At 41.3% G+C, this 23,024-nt stretch overlaps 1 protein-coding gene across 4 annotated transcripts in view; it reads right to left on the minus strand.

The window, feature by feature from the left end:
• Positions 1-23,024, minus strand: part of kazna (kazrin, periplakin interacting protein a) — a 519,865-nt gene that overhangs the window by 116,432 nt on the left and 380,409 nt on the right. For all 4 annotated transcript variants that reach the window (XM_061903797.1, XM_061903794.1, XM_061903795.1 and 1 more), the window contains one exon: positions 12,753-12,860. In XM_061903797.1, the coding sequence (XP_061759781.1) occupies positions 12,753-12,860 (108 nt within the window). The remainder of the gene's footprint in view (positions 1-12,752; positions 12,861-23,024) is intronic.

Below are 23,024 nucleotides of genomic sequence, written 5' to 3' on the forward strand. Positions count from 1 at the left end.
TGAGTTGGGAAATTTTGTTAGATGTAAATATAAACGGAATACAATGATTTTCAAATCCTTTTCAATCCATATTCAATTGAATGCACTACAAAGACAAGATATTTGATGTTCAAACTCATAATTTTTTTTTTTTTTTTCAAAAAATAATTAACTTAGAATTTCATGGCTGCAACACAGTCCAAAGTAGTTGGGAAAAGGCATGTTAACCACTGTGATACATCACCTTTTCTTTTAACACCACTCAATAAACGTTTGAGAACTGAAGAAACTAATTGTTGAAGCTTTGAAAGTGGAATTCTTTCCCATTCTTGTTTTATGTAGAGCTTCAGTCGTTCAACAATCCGGTGTCTCCGCTGTCGTATTTTACGCTTCATAATGCGCCACACATTTTTGATGGGAGACAGGTCTGGACTCCAGGCGGGCCAGGAAGGTACCCTCACTCTTTTACTATGAAGCCACGCTGTTGTAACACGTGGCTTAGCATTGTCTTGCTGAAATAAGCAGGGGCGTCCATGATAACGTTGCTTGGATGACAACATATGTTGCTCCAAAACCTGTATGGACCTTTCAGCATTAATGTTGCCTTCACAGATGTGTAAGTTACCCATGCCTTGGGCACTAATACACCCCCATACCATCACAGATGCTGGCTTTTGAACTTTGCGCCTATACCAATCTGAATGGTTATTTTCCTCTTTGTTCTGGAGGACACCACGTCCTCTGTTTCCAAATATGATTTGAAATGTGGACTCGTCAGACCACAGAACAGCTTTCCACTTTGCATCAGTCCATCTTAGGTGAGCTCGGTCCCAGCCAAGCCGGCGGCGTTTCACGGTATTGTTGATAAATGGGTTTGGCTTTGCATAGTAGAGTTTTAACTTGCACTTACAGATGTAGCTACCAACTGTAGTTACTGACAGTGGTTTTATGAAGTGTTCCTGAGCCCATGTGGTGATATCCTTTACGCACTGATGTTTGTTTTTGATGCAGTACCCCCTGAGGGATCAAAGGTCCGTAATATCATCGCTTATGTGCAGTGATTTCTCCAGATTCTCTGAACCTTTTGATGATTTACGGACCGAAGATGGTAAAATCCCTAAATTCCTAGCAATAGCTCGCTGAGAAACATTGTTCTAAAACTGTTCGACAATTTGCTTACAAAGTGGTGACCCTCAGCCCATCCTTGTTTGTGAAATACTTAGCATTTCATGGAAGCTGCTTTTATACCCAATCATGGCACCCACCTGTTCCCAATTAGCCTGCACACCTGTGGGAGGTTCCATATAAGTGTTTGATGAGAATTCCTCAACTTTATCAGAATGTATTGCTACCTTTCCCAATTTCTTTGTCTCGTGTTGCTGGCATCAAATTCTAATGTTAATGATTATTTGCAAATAAAAAAATGTTTATCAATTTGAACATCAAATATGTTGTCTTTGTAGCATATTCAACTGAATATGGGTTGAAAAGGATTTGCAAATCATTGTATTCCGTTTATATTTACATCTAACACAATTTCCCAACTCATATGGAAACAGGGTTTGTAGTATACGCTATTGTACCTGGTATCATTACAGTGGATGTCAGGTGTAGACCAACCTATGGCGTTTGTTTATATTTTTGACGCCAGTGAGCTACGGTGTGTAGTGAAGCATGTTTAGCTATTCCTCGTCTTGCAGGGATGATACTTGTAAGAAACTTATTTTATTCGTCGCCATGGAGGTGAGAATTAGTGTGATGTGGGCTGGACTGGATAGAGACGGACCGGTACTTTTCAGAGGTGGTGTAGTACCGAATACGATTCATTAGTATCGCGGTAGTACACTAATACCGGTATACCCTACAACCCTAGTGGTGAGTGAATAATTTTGCAATGCAGTCAGCTGAAAATGATGAAAAGCGCCACTCTACATAACAACTGACACTGTAGTCAACGTGGGATATGCCACAAAACACATTTTAGGATATTCAACACTTAACTGCGCATCTGGCGGAGAGAATGGATAGTGTATGCACCCAAATTTGTCGAGTTTCATGTGTCAGGTAAACCGCCGCAATATATAAATCCCCTTTCTACTGTAAATAGTGTTGCTGCAATTAGTTAAGTAGTTAAGAGAATCCACTAACCCATTATTATGGCAAGACAAATAAGCACTGGCACATTTAACCAGCGAGCCAAAGTAATAACAATGTATTTTTTTTTTGGCATGTTTTTAAGTCGGAATGTAAATACTACCGCCGGTGTTGCCAGATATACGATAATTATCTTATTTGTCTAACGATAATTTTAAGGTTTTGGTATTACAATTTGCCATTTCCTATCCGGCAACCCTGACCCTAACCCTGCCATACAACTTACAGTTTGGTGCGGAAAACATGAAAAAAAGAACAAGAGTGAAGCAAATCCATCCATCCATCCATCCATTTTCTATCGCTTGTCCCTTTTTTGGGGTTGCGGGGGGTGCTGGAGCCTATCTCAGCTGAATTCGGGCGGAAGGCAGCATACACCCTGGACAAGTCACCACCTCATCGTAGACCCAAAACAAATAGACAGACACATTTATATAAAAATCAATGTCACAGAAAGTACTGCTGTACAAATTGGAGTCTTTTAAGAGTTCAAACCCCGGCCGAGTCGTACCAAAGACTATAAAAATGGGACCCATTACCTCCCTGCTTGGCACTCAGCATCAAGGTTTGGAATTGGGGGTAAAATCACCAAAATGGATTCCCGGGCGTGGCCACCGCTGCTGCTCACTGCTCCTGTCACCTCCCAGGGGGTGATCAAGGGTGATAGGTCAATTGCAGAGAATAATTTCTCCACACCTAATGTGTGTGTGACAGTCTTTGGTACTTTGACTTTAACTTTAGTGAAATGAAGTGAATTATATTCATATAGCACTTTTCTCTAGTGACTCAAAGCTTTTACATAGTGAATCCCAATACCTAAATTACATTTAAACCAGTGAGGGTGGCACTGGGAGCTGGTGGATTAAGTGTCTTGCCCAAGGACACAACGGCAGTGACTAGGATGGCGAAGCGGGGATCGAACCCGGAACCCTCAAGATGCTGGCACGGCCACTCTACCACCCGAGCTATACTGCCTCAACTTTAATAAGCCATGTGACTTTTTATGATGTCCAATTTTGGACAGGTGTTTTACTTGTTATAATTCTGTGTTGATTGTAGCTGATACGGACCACAGGAAGCAGAGACGGCAGGCGAGGTGCGGGTAAAAACGTATTTGATGACAAAAAACAAAACAGGGCCGCAGGGATTGTGCGCAGGAAGTACAGACCCATAGAAGAACAAAGCAACAATCACAATGATCCAGCACTGTCCAGAGGACAGAGCTGTCATTAAAAAGCTTCCTGATTGCCAATTGCGGACATGTGAGGAAGCCAGCGCTCAGACAGAGGTATTGGCAAAAAAGGAGGCAAACAGGATATGAAAGCGCTGGAGAGGATATAAAACAACATTACAGAAACTATTAATAATGAGAGATGTGGTGTGGCCACGCTGTGCACATCTCATGTTGCGCACAAAGGGAAATCACGCGTTTGCTCAGACACATGAAAAATCAGGGGGAACATTGGTGTTGACCGCCTATTTATTTTTGATCTCGCGTCTCAAACGGCTAATTGTAATTCACCTCCACGCTGGTGTGTGTTCTGGGCACCCTGCTGGAAAATCTGCAATCCTCGTTCTCTTCCCTAACCACCCGCACTCACGGTTATGGTATCAAATAAATGGGGTGGCAGGTGAGTCGGGATTTAGTGACACCGGCCACAGTGCAGGATTAAAAGTATGAGTATGTCTCACCTCAGCTGGTCTGCACACTCTTTGGATGTTAAACAGGCGGGATTGTTTCAAAATCCTGTCATACTCTTAAACCTGCACCTGTGTGCCTCCCAACTTTCAGCACAAACCTTTATAAAGCAGAACCAACAAAATAAACATATTTTGTTTCAATTGTCGTTTAGATCCATGATCATTTTAATATTCAACACTAGAGATGTCCGATAATATCGGACTGTCGATATTATTGGCCGATAAATGCTGTAAAATGTAATATCGAAATTATTGGTATCGGTTTCAAAATTATCGGTATCAGTTTCAGAAAGTAAAATGTATAACTTTTTAAAACGCCGCTGTGTACACAGACATAGGGAGAAGTACAGAGCACCAATAAACCTTAAAAGCACTGCCTTTGCGTTCCGGTCCAATCACATAATATCTACGGCTTTTCACACTCACAAGTGAATGCAAGCATACTAGGTCAGCAGCCATACAGGTCACACTGAGGGTGACCGTATAAACAACTTTAACACTGTTACAAATATGCGCCACACTGTGAACCCACACCAAACAACAATGACACAACGCATTTCGGGAGAACATCCGCACCGTAACACAACGTAAACACAACAGAACAAATACCCAGAACCCCTTGCAGCACTAACTCTTACAGGACGCTACAATATACACACCCCCTCTACCCCCACACCTCAACCTCCTCATGCTCTCTCAGGGAGAGCATGTCCCAAATTCCAAGCTGCTATTTTGAGGCATGTTAAAAAAAATAATAATGCACTTTGTGATTTCAATAATAAATATGGCAGTGCTATGTTGGCATTTTTTTTTCCATAACGTGAGTTGAGTTATTTTGGAAAACATTGTTACATTTTTTAATGCATCCAGCGGGGCGTCCAAACAAAATTAGGCATAATAATGTGTTAATTCCACGACTGTATATATCGGTACCAGTTGATATCGGAATCGGTAATTCAGAGTTGGACAATATCAGGCTATCAGATATCGGCAAAAAAGCCATTATCTCACTCATTCTACATTTAACACAACAATATGGCATACTAAACATTGATGGAGTATCAACGCTTTATAGGCAGAATAGAGCGACTTTTGAACGCATTTATTTACCAGTTAGAGTGCGTTAAAAAAAATGAAAACATGTGTGCTTGATAGGTTGATTGCCAACACTAAATTGGCCCTAGTGTGTGAAAGTGAGTGTGAATGTTGTCTGTCTATCTGTGTTGGCCCTGCGATGAGGTGGCGACTTGTCCAGGGTGTACCCCGCCTTCCGCCCGATTGTAGCTGAGATAGGCGCCAGCGCCCCCTGCGACCCCAAAAAGGGAATAAGCGGTAGAAAATGGATGGATGGATTGATTGTCTCACACAAGGATTGTGAATGATGGGCAAAATTCCCCCCCAAAAGTACAGTTCTCCTCTAAAGGCCTTGGTGGCCACTTGTGTGGACAGCACCTTTTAGCTCTTATTGCCGAAATTGTGTACACTACTAAATTAGTGTCTTATGGCCACTTATGTGGACTCTTATACTGCCATCTGGATGTGTCAGATGAGTATAACATATATTACAATTGGGAAAAAAAAAGTGTAAAAAAAACATTTAGCATGTCACTAAACATGAAGTGCACGTCTGTGTACTTATGGACTAAGTACATCATATAAAAATATGATTCTTAGTTTTTATTATAATTAGGGTCCAATAAGCCCAAATAGCAAAGAGAAAAAAAAAAAAGATGTAAACAAATAGCTTGGGCCTTAAATTGGGCTAAAATCCGTTCCATTTTGTCCACCAGCGACGGTGAGATCATTATTCATGCATTCGTTACGTCTCGTCTCGATTACTATGACGTATTTTTTTCGGGCCTCCTTATGTCTAGCATTAAAAGATTACAGTTAGCGGCTGCTAGACTTTTGACAAGATTAGAAAGTTGGATCATATTACGCCTATACTGGCTCACCTGCACTGGCTTCCTGTGCACTTGAGATGTGACTTTAAGTTTTTACTACTTACGTATAAAATACTAAGCCGTCTAGCTCCAGCCTATCTTGCCGATTGTATTGTACCATATGTCCCGGCAAGGAATCTGCATTCAAAGAACTCCGGCTTATTAGTGATTCTATTAGGGCTCCAGTACTCTGGAATGCCCTCCTGGCAACAGTTAGAGATGCTACCTCAGTAGAAGCATTTAAGTCCCATCTTAAAACTCATTTGTATACTCTGGCCTTTAAATAGACCTTTAAATTTAGATCAGTTGATCTGCCATTTATTTTCTCCTCTGCCCACCCTCTCTCTTGTGGAAGGGGGGGCACAGGTCCGTTGGCCGTGGATGAAGTGCTGGCTGTCCAGAGTCGGGACCCGGAGTGGACCGCTTGCCTGTGCATCGGTTGGGAACATCTCTGCGCTGCTGACCCGTCCCCGCTTGGGATGGCCTCCTGCTGAACCCCACCATGGATTGGACTCTCACTGTTATGTTGGATCCACTATGGACTGGACTTTCACAATATTATACTAGACCCACTCGACATCCATTGCATCCAGTCTCCCCCAGGTGTGGGGTGGGGGGGGTGGGGGGATCGGCGATACCGCAGAGGAGAGAGATTGAACCCTTCTGATTAAAAGTTATCCAAAGAGTTTTGATTACTGCTCCGGTTTTGATTTTAAATAATCAAATAATCCCTGCACAAAGTTTCCTAAAATATGTCATTTTTGCCTCTTTGAACTGTAATTTGACCCCCTTAAAATGCTTGGGGTGGGGGGTGGGGGGGTCACCCACAGCTGCGGTCCTCTCCAAGATTTCTCATAGTCATCCACATTGACGTCTCACCGGGTTGTGAGTTTTTCGTTGCCCTTTTGCAGGCCCTGAACCGAGGATGTCGTTGTGGCTTGTGCAGCCCTTTGAGGCACTTCCGATTTAGGGCTATGTAAATAAACATTGATTGATTAAGAGGTTTTTAAGATCATAAGAGTAGACAGGCTGAGACCAAAAAATGTTGACCGTAAATACTTGACAATGATGAGAATAAAAGCAATATTTAGTCTTTTTGGTCAATGCTGTCATGTCTAGAGATCATGTTTTGTTTAGTTATGTTCCGTTACTTTAAGACTCCCTTAGTTTCTGTTTTTTCACTCCCTTGTTTTGTCACCATGGCGACCCATTAGTTTTCACCTGTTGTAAATCATGACATATCTATTTAAACCTGGTTTTTCAGTTGGTCGTTCTGGCGTCATTGTTGTTCCATGCTCATTGTTCATGCTAGATTCATGCCGCTCTTGTCTTGCCACGTAAGTTTTCTTTGTCATTCAAGCCACAGTATAGTGCGTTGTTTAGTTAATGTATCCATGTCCGAAGTTGTTTTTTGCCTCTGCCTTGTGCGCGCCTTTTGTTTTGACTTTTTATAGTATGATTGAATTATGTCTTTACCAGACATAATTTCCTTTGCATTCCGGGAAAACAAACCACACCATAGTCAACGTCACGACAAATGCCTGATTACAGCGGACGGCGTGGCGCGGTTGGGAGCGTGGCCGTGCGCAGCCCGAGGGTCCCTGGTTCAATCCCCACCTAGTACCAACCTCGTCACGTCCGTTGTGTCCTGAGCAAGACACTTCACCCTTGCTCCTGATGGGTGCTAGTTAGCGCCTTGCATGGCAGCTCCCTCCATCAGTGTGTGAATGTGTGTGTGAATGGGTAAATGTGGAAGTAGTGTCAAAGCGCTTTGAGTACCTTGAAGGTAGAAAAGCGCTACACAAGTACAACCCATTTACCATTACATGACAAGAGGCACGTGGAAACAGAGCCAAACCAAAAACGTTTTGTTTGAGTATATTGGAGTAGCTTTGTCTTATGCATGAAAATGGCAACGCAGAGCACTGGACATTTTTGATGGTGGGAATTTAATCAGCGGGACTGGTGGCCTCTCCACACATGCCCATTCACATTCCCCTCTCCTTTATTACTCTGCCAACAAAGGAGGTTATGTTTTCACCTTCACTTGTATGCGCACTATGTACTCTCATGTTTGCTAACAGTGTAAGTCAAAAAGATGTGAGCGGATTGAAACGGCATTTGGTGTGGAGCTTAGGTACGACTTAAGGGGGGGAGGGGATATGAACTCATGAACTGAATTAATGTCATCTTGTCCTCCGCATGCCTTCTTCATCTCTCTTTTCCCGTGAAGCATTTTATCCCGAATTCCCCCGAAGTTGACCTTCTCATTTTTAAACCGGAGCAAATACTAAATGGGCGATTGCGCAGTCACTGCCAGCTGAGGGTGCAAACATGGTTGAGTGCTAACACGTTACGACTTGGTCTTACGACAAACGCGAGTTGAGTAACCTGATAACACACACACACGCACGCACACACGCACGCACACACACACACACACACATACACACACACACACACACACGCAACAACAACAAATAGGGACGGCGTGGCGCAGTGGCAGAGTGGCTGTGCCCAACCCGAGGGTCCCTGGTTCAATCCCCACCTAGTATGCACCTCGTCACGTCTGTTGTGTCCTGAGCAAGACACTTCACCCTTGCTCCTGATGGGTGCTGTTTAGCGCCTTGCATGGCAGCTCCCTCCATCAGTGTGTGAATGTGTGTGTGAATGTGGAAGTAGTGTCAAAGCGCTTTGAGTACCTTGAAGGTAGAAAAGCGCTATACAAGTACAACCCATTTATCATTTATTTATTTAAATACGTGGACACGACAGGGTCTGCAAGATCTCCTTACTTTAGAGCAGGGGTGTCAAACTCAAATACAGAGTGGGCCAAAATTAAAATCTGAACAAAGCCGCGGGCCAAGGTTGAACAAATTAACCTTTTAATAGGTACCCAAACAAGTTTTGCATTGAACATTGAACAAGCAAGTCTTATATAACTTTATAGTGACATGCAAAATCGAGTTTCAAATAATAATAATAATAATAATTAAAAAATATCAATGGCATGTCAAATAAAATTTAAATACAAATTTAATGCCTCTTTTCTATTTGCAGCCTTCTGAGGTAAATATCAAAATATATTGTAGCGTCCCGAAAGAGTTAGTGCTGCAAGGGATTCTGGGTATTTGTTATTTTGTGTTTATGTTATGTTACAGTGCAGATGTTCTCCCGAAATGTGTTTGTCATTCTTGTTTGGTGTGAGTTCACAGTGTGGCACATATTTGTAACAGTGTTAAAGTAGTTTATACCGCCACCCTCAGTGTGACCTGTATGGCTGTTGACAAAGTATGAATTGCATTCACTTATGTGTGTGTAATAGCCACATATATTATGCGAGTGGGCCTGCATGCTGTTTGTAGTGAGGAAATGCGGACGTGACGACGGGTTATAGAGAATGCTAAAGACAGTGCCTTTAAGGCACGCCCTCAATATTGTTGTTCGGGTGAAAATTGGGAGAATGCTTGCTTGCCCCGGGAGATTTTCGGGAGGGGAACTGAACTTCGGGAGGATTGGCAAGTGTGAGAAAAGGGGGGGTGGGGGGTTGAAGGAGACAGATTCTAGGTGCCCATGATGGAGAGGGGCCCAGAGAGGCCCTTAATGATGATGAAATTATATGAAATTATGTGTTGGGGGCCCTGTAAAGATTATTTTCTTGGGGCCCAAAATCCCTAGCGGCGCCCCTGGTTACAGCGGCACCGCTGCTGTGTAATAACAGCGGGCCAGCTGTAATGTTAATTTGATATTGCCTCAAGGGCCAAATTAAATTACACGGCGGGCCAAATCTGGCCCGCGGGCCAGAGTTTGACACCCATGCTTTAGAGTCTGCATCTTTTGACTTAAGGAACAAAGACACAATCCATTCACCCGTTGTTCAACTTGGCTGAGATTGTGTGAACATGGTAAAACATGAACAGCAATGTGTGCACAAGCCTGGGTGTAAATATTACCAATCAGATGTGCATCGCCTATGTATAGCTGCAGTAAATACTGATTATCCATATCAATAAATTTAAATTATTAAGGACGTACTTTTATTGGCCCCAATATAAAACAAGCCGGGACCCTCTTTTTCAAGACTCTCCTTTGGATGAATAGGTTATCACTAGAGATGTCCGATAATATGGGACTGCCGATATTATCGGACGATAAATGCTTTAAAATGTAATATCGGAAATTTTTTCATGTGTTTATGTTTTATTTATTTTATTATTTTTTTATCATGTTCTGTTTGTGTTGAGTTGTTTGCTCGGTCCTCGTATTACCTTTTAACCTATCCATTGTACAGCACTTTGGCTACCCCTGTGGTAAATTTTAAATGTGCTTTATAAATAAAGTTGATTTGATTTGATTTGGTTTGATTATCGGTATCGAGTTCAATCCCAGGCTCGGGATCTTTCTGTGTGGAGTTTGCATGTTCTCCCCTGCGTGGGTTCCCTCCGGGTACTCTGGCTTCCTCCCACCTCCAAAGACATGCACCTGGGGATAGGTTGATTGGCAACACTAAATTGGCCCTAGTGTGTGAATGTGAGTGTGAATGTTGTCTGTCTGTGCTAGCCCTGCGATGAGGTGGCGACTTGTCCAGGGTGCATCCCGCCTTCCGCCTGAATGCAGCTGGGATAGGTTCCAGCGACCCCCGCGAACCCAAAAGTGACAAGCGGTAGTAAATGGATGGATGGATGGGTTTCAAAATGTTTTATTTTTTTTAGTCCCGTCCAGCTTCTCAGGCAAATCATATAGTTGATGTAGATGCCCATATTGGCTGTACACATTGAGTCCAGTTTATAATTTCCTATACTCTGTTTGAAAAGTACCGGTGCGTCGTTATGTCATGATATTGCTGGTTTTGCGAGCAGAGGAGCATGTTTGGCGGTGCACAATTACAGGGTACTTAACAAGCAGACATAGTGTGCAGACAGAAAACTGAGAACAGATGCATTTTGGCTTAAAATCTAACAATAAAGGTGAAGCTATAACACTGAAGGAAGAGGTGCTTTAAGACATGGCGTCCATTTGCAGTCAGCAGTGTTTTAGCTACTTCTAAATTACTAATCCTCGCCTCCATGGCAACATAAAGTAAATTTCTTACAAGTATCATCCCTGCAGGACGAGGAGTAGCTAACTATGCTTCACTACACAGTGTGGGAGAATACGATAGCTAACCGCTTACAGCAAGCTAGCACCCTGAATGCCAACAAATGCCATGGGTGGATCTACGCCTGACATCTACTGTAACGATACCAAGTACAATAGCGTATCTAGTCGATACTACTATGATTACATTGATGTTTTTTATCGTCACAAAATATTTTTTCCTTTTTTTAAAATTTGCATTATATTTATAAACTCAGGAAATATGTCCCTGGACACATGAGGACTTTGACTATGACCAATGTATGATCCTGTGACAAACTTGGTATGGAATCGATACCTAAATTTGTGGTATCATCTAAAACTAATGAAAAGTATCAAACAACAGAAGACTAAGTGATTATTACAGTTTAACGCAAGTGTATATAGAACACGTTAAAACAGAAAGTATAGATGGAATGGAAAAATGGATTAATAATCCATTTTTACAGCTTGTCCCTCTTAATTTTGTCAAAATAGAATGATAAATGACACAATATGTTACTGCATACGTCAGCAGACGAATTAGGAGTCTTTGTTTGTTTACTTACTGCTAAAAGACAAGTTGTCTTGTATGTTCACTATTTTATTTAAGGACAAAATTGTTCTTCGATTGCAATTGGAAACATATGTTTAATTTACCCTAAGATTTCTTAGTAAAATAAAGTCAATAATGCAGTTTTTTTGGTCTCTTTTATTTACAAAAGTAACGAAAAGTATCAGAATTGTCAGGCTTGGACTTGGTCTTGGTTTGTTTTCCCGAGGTCAAAGCGAATGGAGTGGAAACGGCGTGAAGGTAAAGACATCTTTATTTTAACACTAAAACTAAAAACAGGAACCAACAAAAAGCGCACACAATGGCGGTACAAAAAACTGGGCTATGAAACGAAAGACTAGCACAAAGGCTATAAACTACAAACATGAAACAAAAACACTTGCGCAGTGGCATGAATAACAAAAAATTACGTGGACAAAATGGACGGCATGAGGCAGATAATCGAGGGTGTGAATGAAGTGCAGCATGGGTAGCGTGTGTGCGAGTGTGAAGATCCCAGGACGAAGACAAGAAAAAGAGTGACTTAAATAGCTATGATCATTAGTGAAAACAGGTGTGAGGCTGAGAACAGGGACGTGACAAGTGAAAACTAATGAGTTGGCATGAAAACAAACAAAACCAGGAAGTGCAAAACGTGACTGAATGTCCAAAATCAAAACATAACATGACAAAACAAAACATGGTCCATAGGTGTGACAAGAATACATTTTAGTACTGGTATTAAAATATTGGTATTGGGAAAACACTACTATGTATATTTATATTTTTTTCTTGTTAATATAAATGTTTATTTAATTGCAGATCACGATTTTATCCTCGTGATATCGAATATTTTTTTTCCCGTGTAGGTAGGTAGGTTTAATCTTTGCAACAAGTACAACGAAACTTTGTTTTCAGCACAAACTGTTCAAGATTAGACAAACAAACAGTGTACAGGGTTACAGAACAAGAACGCTGATGGGTCGCCATAAGGCGCCCCGTAAAAGATGGGAAAAAGGTCAACCTTGGGGAAGGATGAGTAAAAAAATACAATCCAGACTGCGCTCCTAAGGGGGCCCAGTTCGGAGTGAGAAAAAACCTCCTTAGCAAAGCACATATACATATTACAACATACATCTCCAGATATCTAGCAACAGAGGGAAGGTAGTTAAAGGTCATGTCACTATTGAGTTGGAATTTATGTATCCCGACAAGCCTTGTTACAATACAACTATATGTACACAAAGTATCGGAAGTGAGTACAAGAACAAAAAACTATACATACTATATAAATAAGTGCTCAGTCTTACCTTTGTCCAGAGAGGCATCAGGAGAGTTGAAGTCCATTAAACTGCTAATTTCACTTGTGTAGCACAGCTCAGTGGAGGGCACCTTCTGCCTCGTGTGTTGAGATGCATCTGGGACATACAGACAAATCACAGACATTGTTACGGAAGAACGTCCAAAAAAACATCAATGTTCTTTTTTGCTAAGAACATGAAGGCTTGGATACGGGTTCTTGCCCGGGAAACAGATTGCATTGGGATATTTTGGAAAATGCATCATGTATCAGTCAATGCACACAGGTACCACTCCAAACACCGTGCCCCCTAATAGCTTATTCAGCATTTACCTGAGGCCCTGAATGCATCACCATAGAAAACAGTCTAAACTCCGCACACAATATTAGCATTTTTATGACGCCGACTTTGATATGTTTCCTGTGAGGTTCAGTGGTTTCTAATATAGTTTTTGGTTACCACCAGTGGTACACAGTGACAGCTTAATAAATGCATTGCTCCAGGCCAGCTCCCATAAGTGTTCGCAAAAAACTGCATCATCAAAATAAAATGCAAGATGACTCCCAAAGCAGTTTTGTTAGAAATAGAAAATACTTCATATCACGATATGAGAAATCCAGTCTTTCTCCCGATGATGCTTCCATGTATTGGGGTGACAACATATACTTTGCTCAGATGGATGCTAAACACTTGCTATTCGAATCAAACCGCAGCATTTTGCAGCAACGTCGCCTCCTCTTTAATTTCCTCCCCTTCCCTCGCCACGCCACCATTAGTACCCGCTAGCTCGCTCTTAGAAAGCCATTACTGATCCAACTATGTGCCGTAATTAGAGGCAGATGTGTTCAGGTGAAAAAGCCAGGGGTCCAGGGGCCGTGATTTAGTCATCACAGTCACTTAAATGGCCTTTATAAAAGGTCTTCCCTCCCTGTTCATCTTCAAGTGACTGGTTCTCAAACCTATTATTGATCAAGTACAACCTCAGAAAACACTTGGCTCTTCAAGCACCACCGTATTAACCAAGATTAAAATTACAGTGGCGTAGTAGGCCTAAACAGTCATTAAAAACAAGGTAGTGTCATGATCCGTGGTACGGATCATGTTTCCTTTAGTTACCGTATTTCCTTGAATTGCCGCAGGGGAAAAATTATCCGCATGCCTCGTTTTACTGCCGGGTCAAACTCGTTTTGCAAAATAATTAGCGCATGCCTAGAATTAGTGCATGCTTGGAATTACTGCCGGGTCAAATTTGTTTAGCAAAATAATTAGCGCATGCCTCGTTTTACCGCCGGGTCAAACTCGTTTTGCAAAATAATTAGTGCATGCCTAGAATTAGCGTATGCTTGGAATTACTGCCGGGTCAAATTTGTTTAGCAAAATAATTAGCGCATGCCTCGTTTTACCGCCGGGTCAAACTCGTTTTGCAAAATAATTAGTGCATGCCTAGAATTAGCGTATGCTTGGAATTACTGCCGGGTCAAATTTGTTTAGCAAAATAATTAGCGCATGCCTCGGTTTACCCGCTGTTGCCCACTGCTCTCCTCACTTCCCAGGGGGTGAACAAGGGCATGGGTCAGATGCAGAGGACAAATTTCGCCACACCTAGTGTGTGTGTGACAATTATTGGTACTTTAACTTGACTTCTTGAAGTGGATGACATTAGTACATTGTTAAATTTCCCTGCTTAATCCATTCCATAATTTAATTCCACATACTGATATACTGAATGTCTTAAGTGTTGTACGTGCGTTCAAATGTTTTAAATCACATTTTTCTCCCAGACTATATTTCTCCTCTTTTGTTGAGGTGAATTGTTAATTGTTAAAACAGGCTCTAAAATTCTGCAGTGATTAAGTCTGGGAACGGCGTTCCTCTATAGGCTTCAGATTTAAATTATGATAAAAATGCTATGAAATGAAAATGTGTGCCACCTTTGCTTAGAGCATAAAGAGGACTCTAATGGTCCATTACTGCGCAGAATGATTTAATTAAAGCTGCAAATTAGTTTGCAATGCTCAACACTTGTCAAGGTGTGGACTATGGTGTGGTTTGTTTTCCCATGGTGCAAAGCGACTGGACCGGACATGGCGTGAAGCTAATGACATCTTTTAATCTTAACTCAAAAAAGGAACAAACGAAAGGCGCTCACAGCGGAGGTACAAAACTTGGCTAAGAAAACAAAAACTATTACTATAACGTAAACTATGGACATAAAACAAAACTTGCAAACTATGGCATGAATAACAAAACCTTACTTGAAACGAGAAAAGAGCATGAAAAAGCGCAGCATGGATCATCAGCATGGATAACATGGGTGTGTGGAGGGTGGGTAGAAGGTGATGTTGCCAGGCTGACTGCCTGGCAACTACAGGCTTAAAAACTGATGTGGTGATTGACAACAGGTGCATGAGTCCATGTGAAATCAGGTGTGTGACATGAGGACAGGTAAAAACTAATGGGTTGAAATGGAAACAAAACAGTGGAGTGAAAAAACAGGAACTAATGGAGTCTTGGAGTAACATAACACAACTAAACAAAACATGATCACAGAGACATGGCAACACTCGCAGGCCTCAGAGCTGGAAGACTATTTTAAAAGTAGCAGTCACTCCAACAAGATGATTCTGATACAGAAAGTCCACCACTTGAAGTTCCTAACAAGGTTAGATCGTCTGAGGAATGTCCGCCTCCCTCCCCTCGGCTCCTCTCAACGCCACTTCCTCTCCCTTATTTCCTTTCCTTTCTCCATGTCACTTTCCAAGGGTGTTCCCCGAACTCCTCTCACTTCCACGCCAGGTTAATTTTATCTGCAGGAAAATGCGAGGAGGTGAAACAAAAGAAAAAACCCCTAATGACTGGTGGAGGTGATTAAGGAGTGAATGGGAGCGGTTGCTGGAACCTTCATAGAGCGAGCTGGTGTTCCTCAAGTCGGCCTGCAATCTGCAGATAGGCGCCGCCTCGCTTTTCCCCCCGCGCGTCTTTTAATTACGTCGACGTTCGTCCGACCACAGGCTGCTGGACACCAGATAAAGCGTGCAGAATTTGTGAATTAATCACATCCACCTGCTTCAAGACCCCAATTTGAGGGCGGCCTTCAAAAATATACGTCGCATAATAATGGTGCCGGGGTTTGATTAAGGTGGTTAGCTGGTGGTTAACTTTTGACGCCCACCCTTACCGCGGAAGCCACATATTCTAAGGAAAGTAGGATGAATCGCAGGGGTACAATTTCCTGCTGTTCCTCAAGACTTAACCGGACTTGAAAGCAGAGTTTTGGATCTTAAAAAATGAGCTCAGAGATGTCCGCTTAGGGGCCGTAATGGAGGAAGCGCTGTCTTTTTTAATAGTGTTATGTGATGTGTTTAGTGATGCTATTTGGATATTAATAGTAATGTGTCCCTAAAGCCTGTTTAGAGAAATCCATTGTCTACCTCACTTGTTTGCTCTACTTTTAGGAGAAGAGGCTATTGAAGTTCTGGCTCTTCCTGACGTCATTGTTCCTGTGGTGTGTGGTGTCGAACCCCGACTGCAGATAAAAGTGTGTTAAATGACAAAAAAAAAAAAATGTGCAGCAGGGAAGTGCACAATGCTCAAACAGAATGCCGAAACACCAAACGCAAAGAACAACACTGATGTACAGTCGCGGTCACAAGTTTACATGCACTTGTGAAGGACATATTGTCATGAATGTCTTGAGTTTCCAATAATTTTTACAACTCTTATTTTTTTGTAATAGAGTAATTGGAGCACATATTTGTTGGTCACAAAAAACATTCCTGAAGTTTGGTTCTTATATAAACTTATTATAGGTCTACTGAAATTGTAACAAAATCTGCTGGGTCAAAAGTATACATACAGCAATGTTAATATTTGGTGACATGTCCTTTGGCAAGTTTCACTGCAATAAGGCATTTTTGGTAGCCATCCACAAGGTTCTGGTTGAATTTTTGACCACTCCTCTTGACAAAATTGGTGCAGTTCAGCTAAATTTGTCGGTTTTCTGACATGGACTTGTTTCTTCAGCATTGTCCACACATTTAAATCAGGACTTTGGGAAGGCCATTCTAAAGCCTTAATTTTAGCCTGATTTAGCCATTCCTTTGCAACTTTTGCTGTATGTTTAGGGACATTGTCCTGTTAGAACATCCAACTGCGCCCAAGACCCAACCTGCGGGCTGATGATTTTATGTTGTCCTGAAGAATTAAGAGCCAATCCACCTTTTTCATCCTCCCATTTAAAGCACCAGTTCCATTGGCAGCAAAACAGACCCAGAGCATAATACTACCACCACCATGCTTGACAGTAGTATTTGGTGTTCCTGGGATTAAAGGCCTCACCTTTTTAACTCAGAAAACATTGCTGGGAATTGTGGCCAAACAGCTCCATTTGTGTGTCATCTGACATCACATGGACAAAGATAAGACCTTCTGAAAGAAAGTTCTGTGGTCAGATAAAACAAAACTTGAGCTGTTTGGCCACAATACCCTGCAATATGTCCCTCACGGTGGAAGAGGGGTTAGTTTGTCTGCCTCACAATACGAAGGCCCTGAGTAGTCAGGGTTCAATCCCGGGCTCGGGATCTTTCTGTGTGGAGTTTGCATGTCCTCCCCGTGAATACGTGGGTTCCCTCTGGGTACTCCGCCTTCCTCCCACTTCCAAAGACATGCACCTGGGGATAAGTTGATTGGCAACACTAAATTGGCCCTAGTGTGTGAATGTGAGTATGGATGTTGTCTGTCTATCTTTGTTGGCCCTGCGATGAGATGGCGACTTGTCCAGGGTGTACGACACCTTCCGACTGATTGTAGCTGAGATAAGCACTGACTTAAACGAGTGGACAATGCTGAAGAAACAAGTCCATGTCAGAAAACTAACCAATGTAGCTGAACTGCACCAATTTTGTCAAGAGGAGTGGTCAAAAGTTCAACCAGAAGCTTGTGGATGACTACCAAAAGCGCCTTATTGCAGTGAAACTTGCCAAGGCACATTTAACCAAACATTAACATATGTATACTTTTGACCCAGCAGATTTTGTCAAATGTTCAGTAGAGCCAGTATGTGCTCCAATCACTCTATCACAAAAAATAAGAGTTGCAAAAATGGTTGGAAACTCAGGAAAGCCATGACATTATGTTCTTAACAAGTGTATGTAAACTTGTGACCACGACTGTATAAATTAAAAATGACCAGGGACAGGTGTGTCCTGATTAACAGGTGATGGCGCTCACACTCAAACCAGAGGGCTGTACTAGAAATAATACAAAATACGAGGAACTAATAATAACTAACTAACTAATAATCATGACAGTTATTAATAAAATACCTCCTCCCTCATATGGACGTGATACCGCCTCTGAGCTGGCCGGAGCTGGATGAGCCCGCCTTGGTATATGTCCAGCTCTTCACAAAGGGAAAATGTTGCAAAAAAATACAAGACAAATAAAAAGGCTTTGCCACGCATCTTAAAATAAAACCGGAAGAAACTGCAACTATCAATCAGTCAGCTGCAGAGTAAGTTTGATCTCATTGTATTTCTTTAGTGGGTAGGCTAACCGAGCATGATGTTGCTATCGGAATGTGACTTTCATGTTAGCATTATAGCACAAATTGCTATGCTAGTAGGGCAGCAGCTATCAATTAATTTAGTTATCAATATATTGATTATTTTTTGTTCAAATAATCAATTAATCTGGTAAAACAGAAATCATAGCATCAATGTGAATTCAAGAGAACATTGTTTTAACAATATTTTTTTCTTCTAGACATTACTTGTTTTCCCCCAATAAGGGAAGATCCTCAACATTGAAATTGCATTTTGATAAAAATAAATAAAAACTATACAACAGGAGACCTACACACCACAGCTATCATGCGCGCTCTATTACAGCAGTCGTGTGGGAACTATGTCCGTATATTTAAGGTTCCATTTATTACATGGGACAAGTGCAGAGTCCCAGTGGATATGTCGAAAGTGGATACAGAGTCATTATTTTAGCTGCACACTCTGAACAGTTAATCAGCACAAAACCACAAGTTCTCAGTAGGGCTTAACTTTCCAAATTCCAGCATCAAGGCTCGATGTTGGGCAATAACTTTTGCATACAGTGGTACAGTACATAGAGAAATATTCAAAATAGTTGCACCTTGTACATTTGTGTATCCTTCATTAACAACCAAGTCAAGCTCATGTTGTCTATACACGAGCAAAACTGAAATAGTGCTGAGGATTGCTCACACCTCTATTCAAGACTGCGAAAAAGTATTCAAAGGAGAAAACTAACCATTTCTTAAAGTCCAGTCAATGTAAGAAAAAAATGAAACTGAGCGGTGAGCCCTTTGGTGACATCTTAGGAGAGAAAACGTGAGTCAATGCTTTCAGATCGGGTTGGAGAAATGTGGGTTGAGCTTGCGTTCAACAAGGCACTTAACCTCTCACCGCCCCAGTGGAGTCTCAGCCGCCACTAAGGATAACTAAGAAGGAGTGGACAACACAAAGGTGCTTGCACGAGTGGAATAAATAGTGTGTGTGAGAGGGATGATGCTACTGAAAGACTAATGAGGTACTTGGTACTGTACGACCACCATTTCCCTTACACAGTCAAATGCATTTTCTTAGGTCTGCAGAATTGATCAAAGTATTGATTGTGGCCTGTGGTATATTAACACACTCTTCTTTAGTGACAGCACAGTGTTCTGGTCGATGCAAAGTATCCCAAACGTGCTGAACAGCATGCACCTACTCGTTAGAATTAAGCTTCTGTCTGCTAACCTCACCACCAACACCGGCCACTTTTTCTTACAAAAGTCACTGAGTGTCCATGCACTAAATTAGTCTAACTCCTCAAATAGTTCCGTTCTCAATAAGCCTCCTACAACTCACGGAAACACCTGAATCCGATCGTGTTCGTTTTTTTTGAAAAACCCAACTAACACACATGGATCATGCCATTGGAAAAGGGATCTCTAGAGGGGGTCTGTGCGGCCGGAGATGACCCTTCGTATCTCACATGAGCCAGTCTCAGTACAACCCTGAAGCAGATACAATTCAATGGAAACGTAGCAACACTTGTAATGAAGAAGAGACTGTTTATTTACTTTACTAATTAAATGAACAGAACATTTTGAAGTGCCTCGATGGTAGTAACAAAGTAACTTTTGATGATACATTGTCCAGATCATAGTTTGTTTACGTTTTGATTCACTTGTTGTTTAAGTTCTGTTTCAGCACCCCTGTTTTGTGTTCTAGTAGCCATGACGGCATATTGTTTTCACCTGCCTCTGATAAGTGTTCGCTCACCTGCTCCTAGGCACTAATCAGAGAGCTATTAATTCCATCCTCTCGCCTCACTCGTTCTGGTATTTTTATTTGCAATACAGTTAACGAGACTATTTTTGATTCCAATGCCTGTATGTACGCTAAGCTTTCGCGGTAGCCTTTTCCTTAGCTTTGCCTCTCGTGCTATCGGCATGATTGTTTTTTGTTTTACCTGAATGATTAATGCAAATAAGTCATTGTTTCGCATGCTAGTTGCCTCCGTAGTTACCGGCTGCGTCTTTGGAGAACGACCAGCGCATAACCATGCTACCAGGTCCTTACAAAACAGATTTATTTAAGAAGGTAGCTAAGGAAATGTAGAATGCTGGTTTAATTCAGACTGCCGTACAAAATACGGATAATATGAAAGATACTGAAGCAAGTATGTTACAGGTGAATAATAAAGCGTACACAAATATTTTCACCCCTTGGATGCACGACGACCAGACAGGCAGGATTGCAGGTAAGACTTGATTTTAATATATAAAAAAACAAAAGAACACTGGTACAAAAGGAAAAATAAAGCGCGTGCCTACGCACGGGAAGCTAACGCTAAGCTTAGCATGAGACAGAGTTCAAAAATATAACGTGCCGACCGCACGCGAAGCTAAGGCGGAACTTAGCACATGGAAAGACATAGAACAGAATACTTAACGTGACTTGTTGTGTGAAGCAAACAACGGACCAAGGACGAACAAAGGGAGCAGGTGGACTTAAATACAAAAAACATAATCACAGACAGGTGTGACAGGAGCCCGTGCAGGAGGAGCAATATAGGTTACCATGGTGACCAAACACAAACGGGGAAGTGTTCAAACACAGGGATCGGCAAAATCCAGAAATAAACATGATCAAAACATATCAGAAGGCAAAACAATAAACGATCCGTGTAGCGGATCGTGACACTTTGAGGTATTCAAAAGTTTTGTTTCCATGATTTCCGTCTGAAAATTCCTTCGGAAAAACTCCTTTCTTTGCATCCGACCCGATACATTCTTGGTAGTAGCATCATGTCCGTAGCGCAATCCAACATACTTTTTTGATTCTGTCTGCTATTTAACATCAGCATAGCCATTAGGGGCGTACTAGTTGTAATCTGGGCCATTATTACAGCAGACATCAATTAAAAGAAATTGTGGGAATGGAACTGAAAAAATAATTTAGTTATCCACAAGATAAACTATTACCTTCCAGGTCATGGATCCCTGCAATGAGATTGCATTTAGTTCACTTTCTGACTGTTTGGAAAGAAATCCCAAAAAACATGGGGAGCCAATGACTCAATAAGTACAGCTGGTCATAGAACCCTGCTTCTTCCATCCCAGTCACTGTTATGTCCTTGCCCAAGACATTTCTCCCACCTTGCCTTAGTGCCACCCACACTGGTGAATACATGTGAATGAATGTTAGTGATGGTTAGAGAGGAAGCCCTGTAGCTGCAGATGTAGCTTACCAATGTGGAGTGAATGAATAGTTTCTCACTGTCAAGTGCTTTGGGCACCTTGAAAAATACTATACAATTCCAAGCCATTATCATATTATTATTATCAATGCGGGTGTTCTGAAAAAATCTGCTGCTTCATAAAAAAATTGCAACCAGTTGTGTAACCAGATAGTTAGCAACATAAGTAATGAACGGATTTTAATGAAATGTTCAGAATATGTCCAAAATAAAGAAAGTCCTGGAATAAGTGCTTCTGCAGTTTTTAATAGTATTAATACATTTGATCTTGTCAAAATACTTCATTCTGTCACTGGTCAGTACAGACCAGGGGTCAGCAACCCATCCATCAGTTCATCCATCCATCCATTTTCTACCGCTTGTCCCGTTCGGGGTTGCGGGGGGTGCTAGTGCCTATATCAGCTACAACCGGGTGGAAGGCGGGGTACCCCCTGGATAAGTCGCCACCTCATCACAAGGCCAACACAGATAGAGGGTCAGCAACCCAAAATATTAAAAGAGCCAAATTGTACCAAAAGTACAAAAACCAAAAATCTGTCTGGAGTGGCCACAAATTTAAAGCCCTTACCATTAGGCCAACGACCTACCCATTATAAGTGATATAATTAAGGCAACACACGATTTAAGTGTTGATATTAACTTAATCAGCCTACTATCAAAATGACTGTGTGCTGAAGGCTAACAAAAATCTTTGTCAACAGAAATATTGAAATTTTAATACATATTCTCAACACTTTTTTTTACAACCTTGGAAAAGGATACATAACTCCTGGAAATGACTGGCTTGGAATGGCCAAATGCTATAGATTTGTGTCCAAGTTAAATGAAACGGCAGGCTGATTTATTACAATCTTTGCAAGTTCGGTAACTTTTGCTGGTGTCCATAACGGCAAACAAACAACTATCCGAAATGCTGCCAATATTACATACAAATAACGTGTCATTAAACATGCAAATATATATATATATATATATATATATATATATATATATATATATATTAGGGATGTGGGGAGAAATCGAGACGAATCGAATCGTTTACGTTGTGCGATTCAGAATCGATTCTCTTTTTTTTTTTTTAATCGTTTTTTTTTTTTTTTTTTTTTTTAAATCAATCCAACAAACCACTACATAGCAATACCATAACAATGCAATCTAATTCCAAAACCAAACCTGACCCAACAACACTCAGAACTGCAATAAACAGAGCAATTGAGAGAAGACACACACATGACACAGAACAAACCAAAAGTAATAAAACAAAAATTAATATTATCAACAACAGTATCAATATTAATTATAATTTCAGCATAGCAGTGATTAAAAATCCCTCACTGACATTATCATTAGACATTTATAAAAATAATAAAAAAGAACAATAGTGTCACAGTGGCTTACACTTGCATCGCATCTCATAAGCTTGACAACACACTGTGTCCAATGTTTTCAGAAAGATAAAATAAGTCATATTTTTGATTTGTTTAATAGTTAAAACACATTTAC

This window comes from Nerophis ophidion, linkage group LG06, assembly GCF_033978795.1.
Source record: "Nerophis ophidion isolate RoL-2023_Sa linkage group LG06, RoL_Noph_v1.0, whole genome shotgun sequence".
Lineage (NCBI taxonomy): Eukaryota > Metazoa > Chordata > Actinopteri > Syngnathiformes > Syngnathidae > Nerophis > Nerophis ophidion.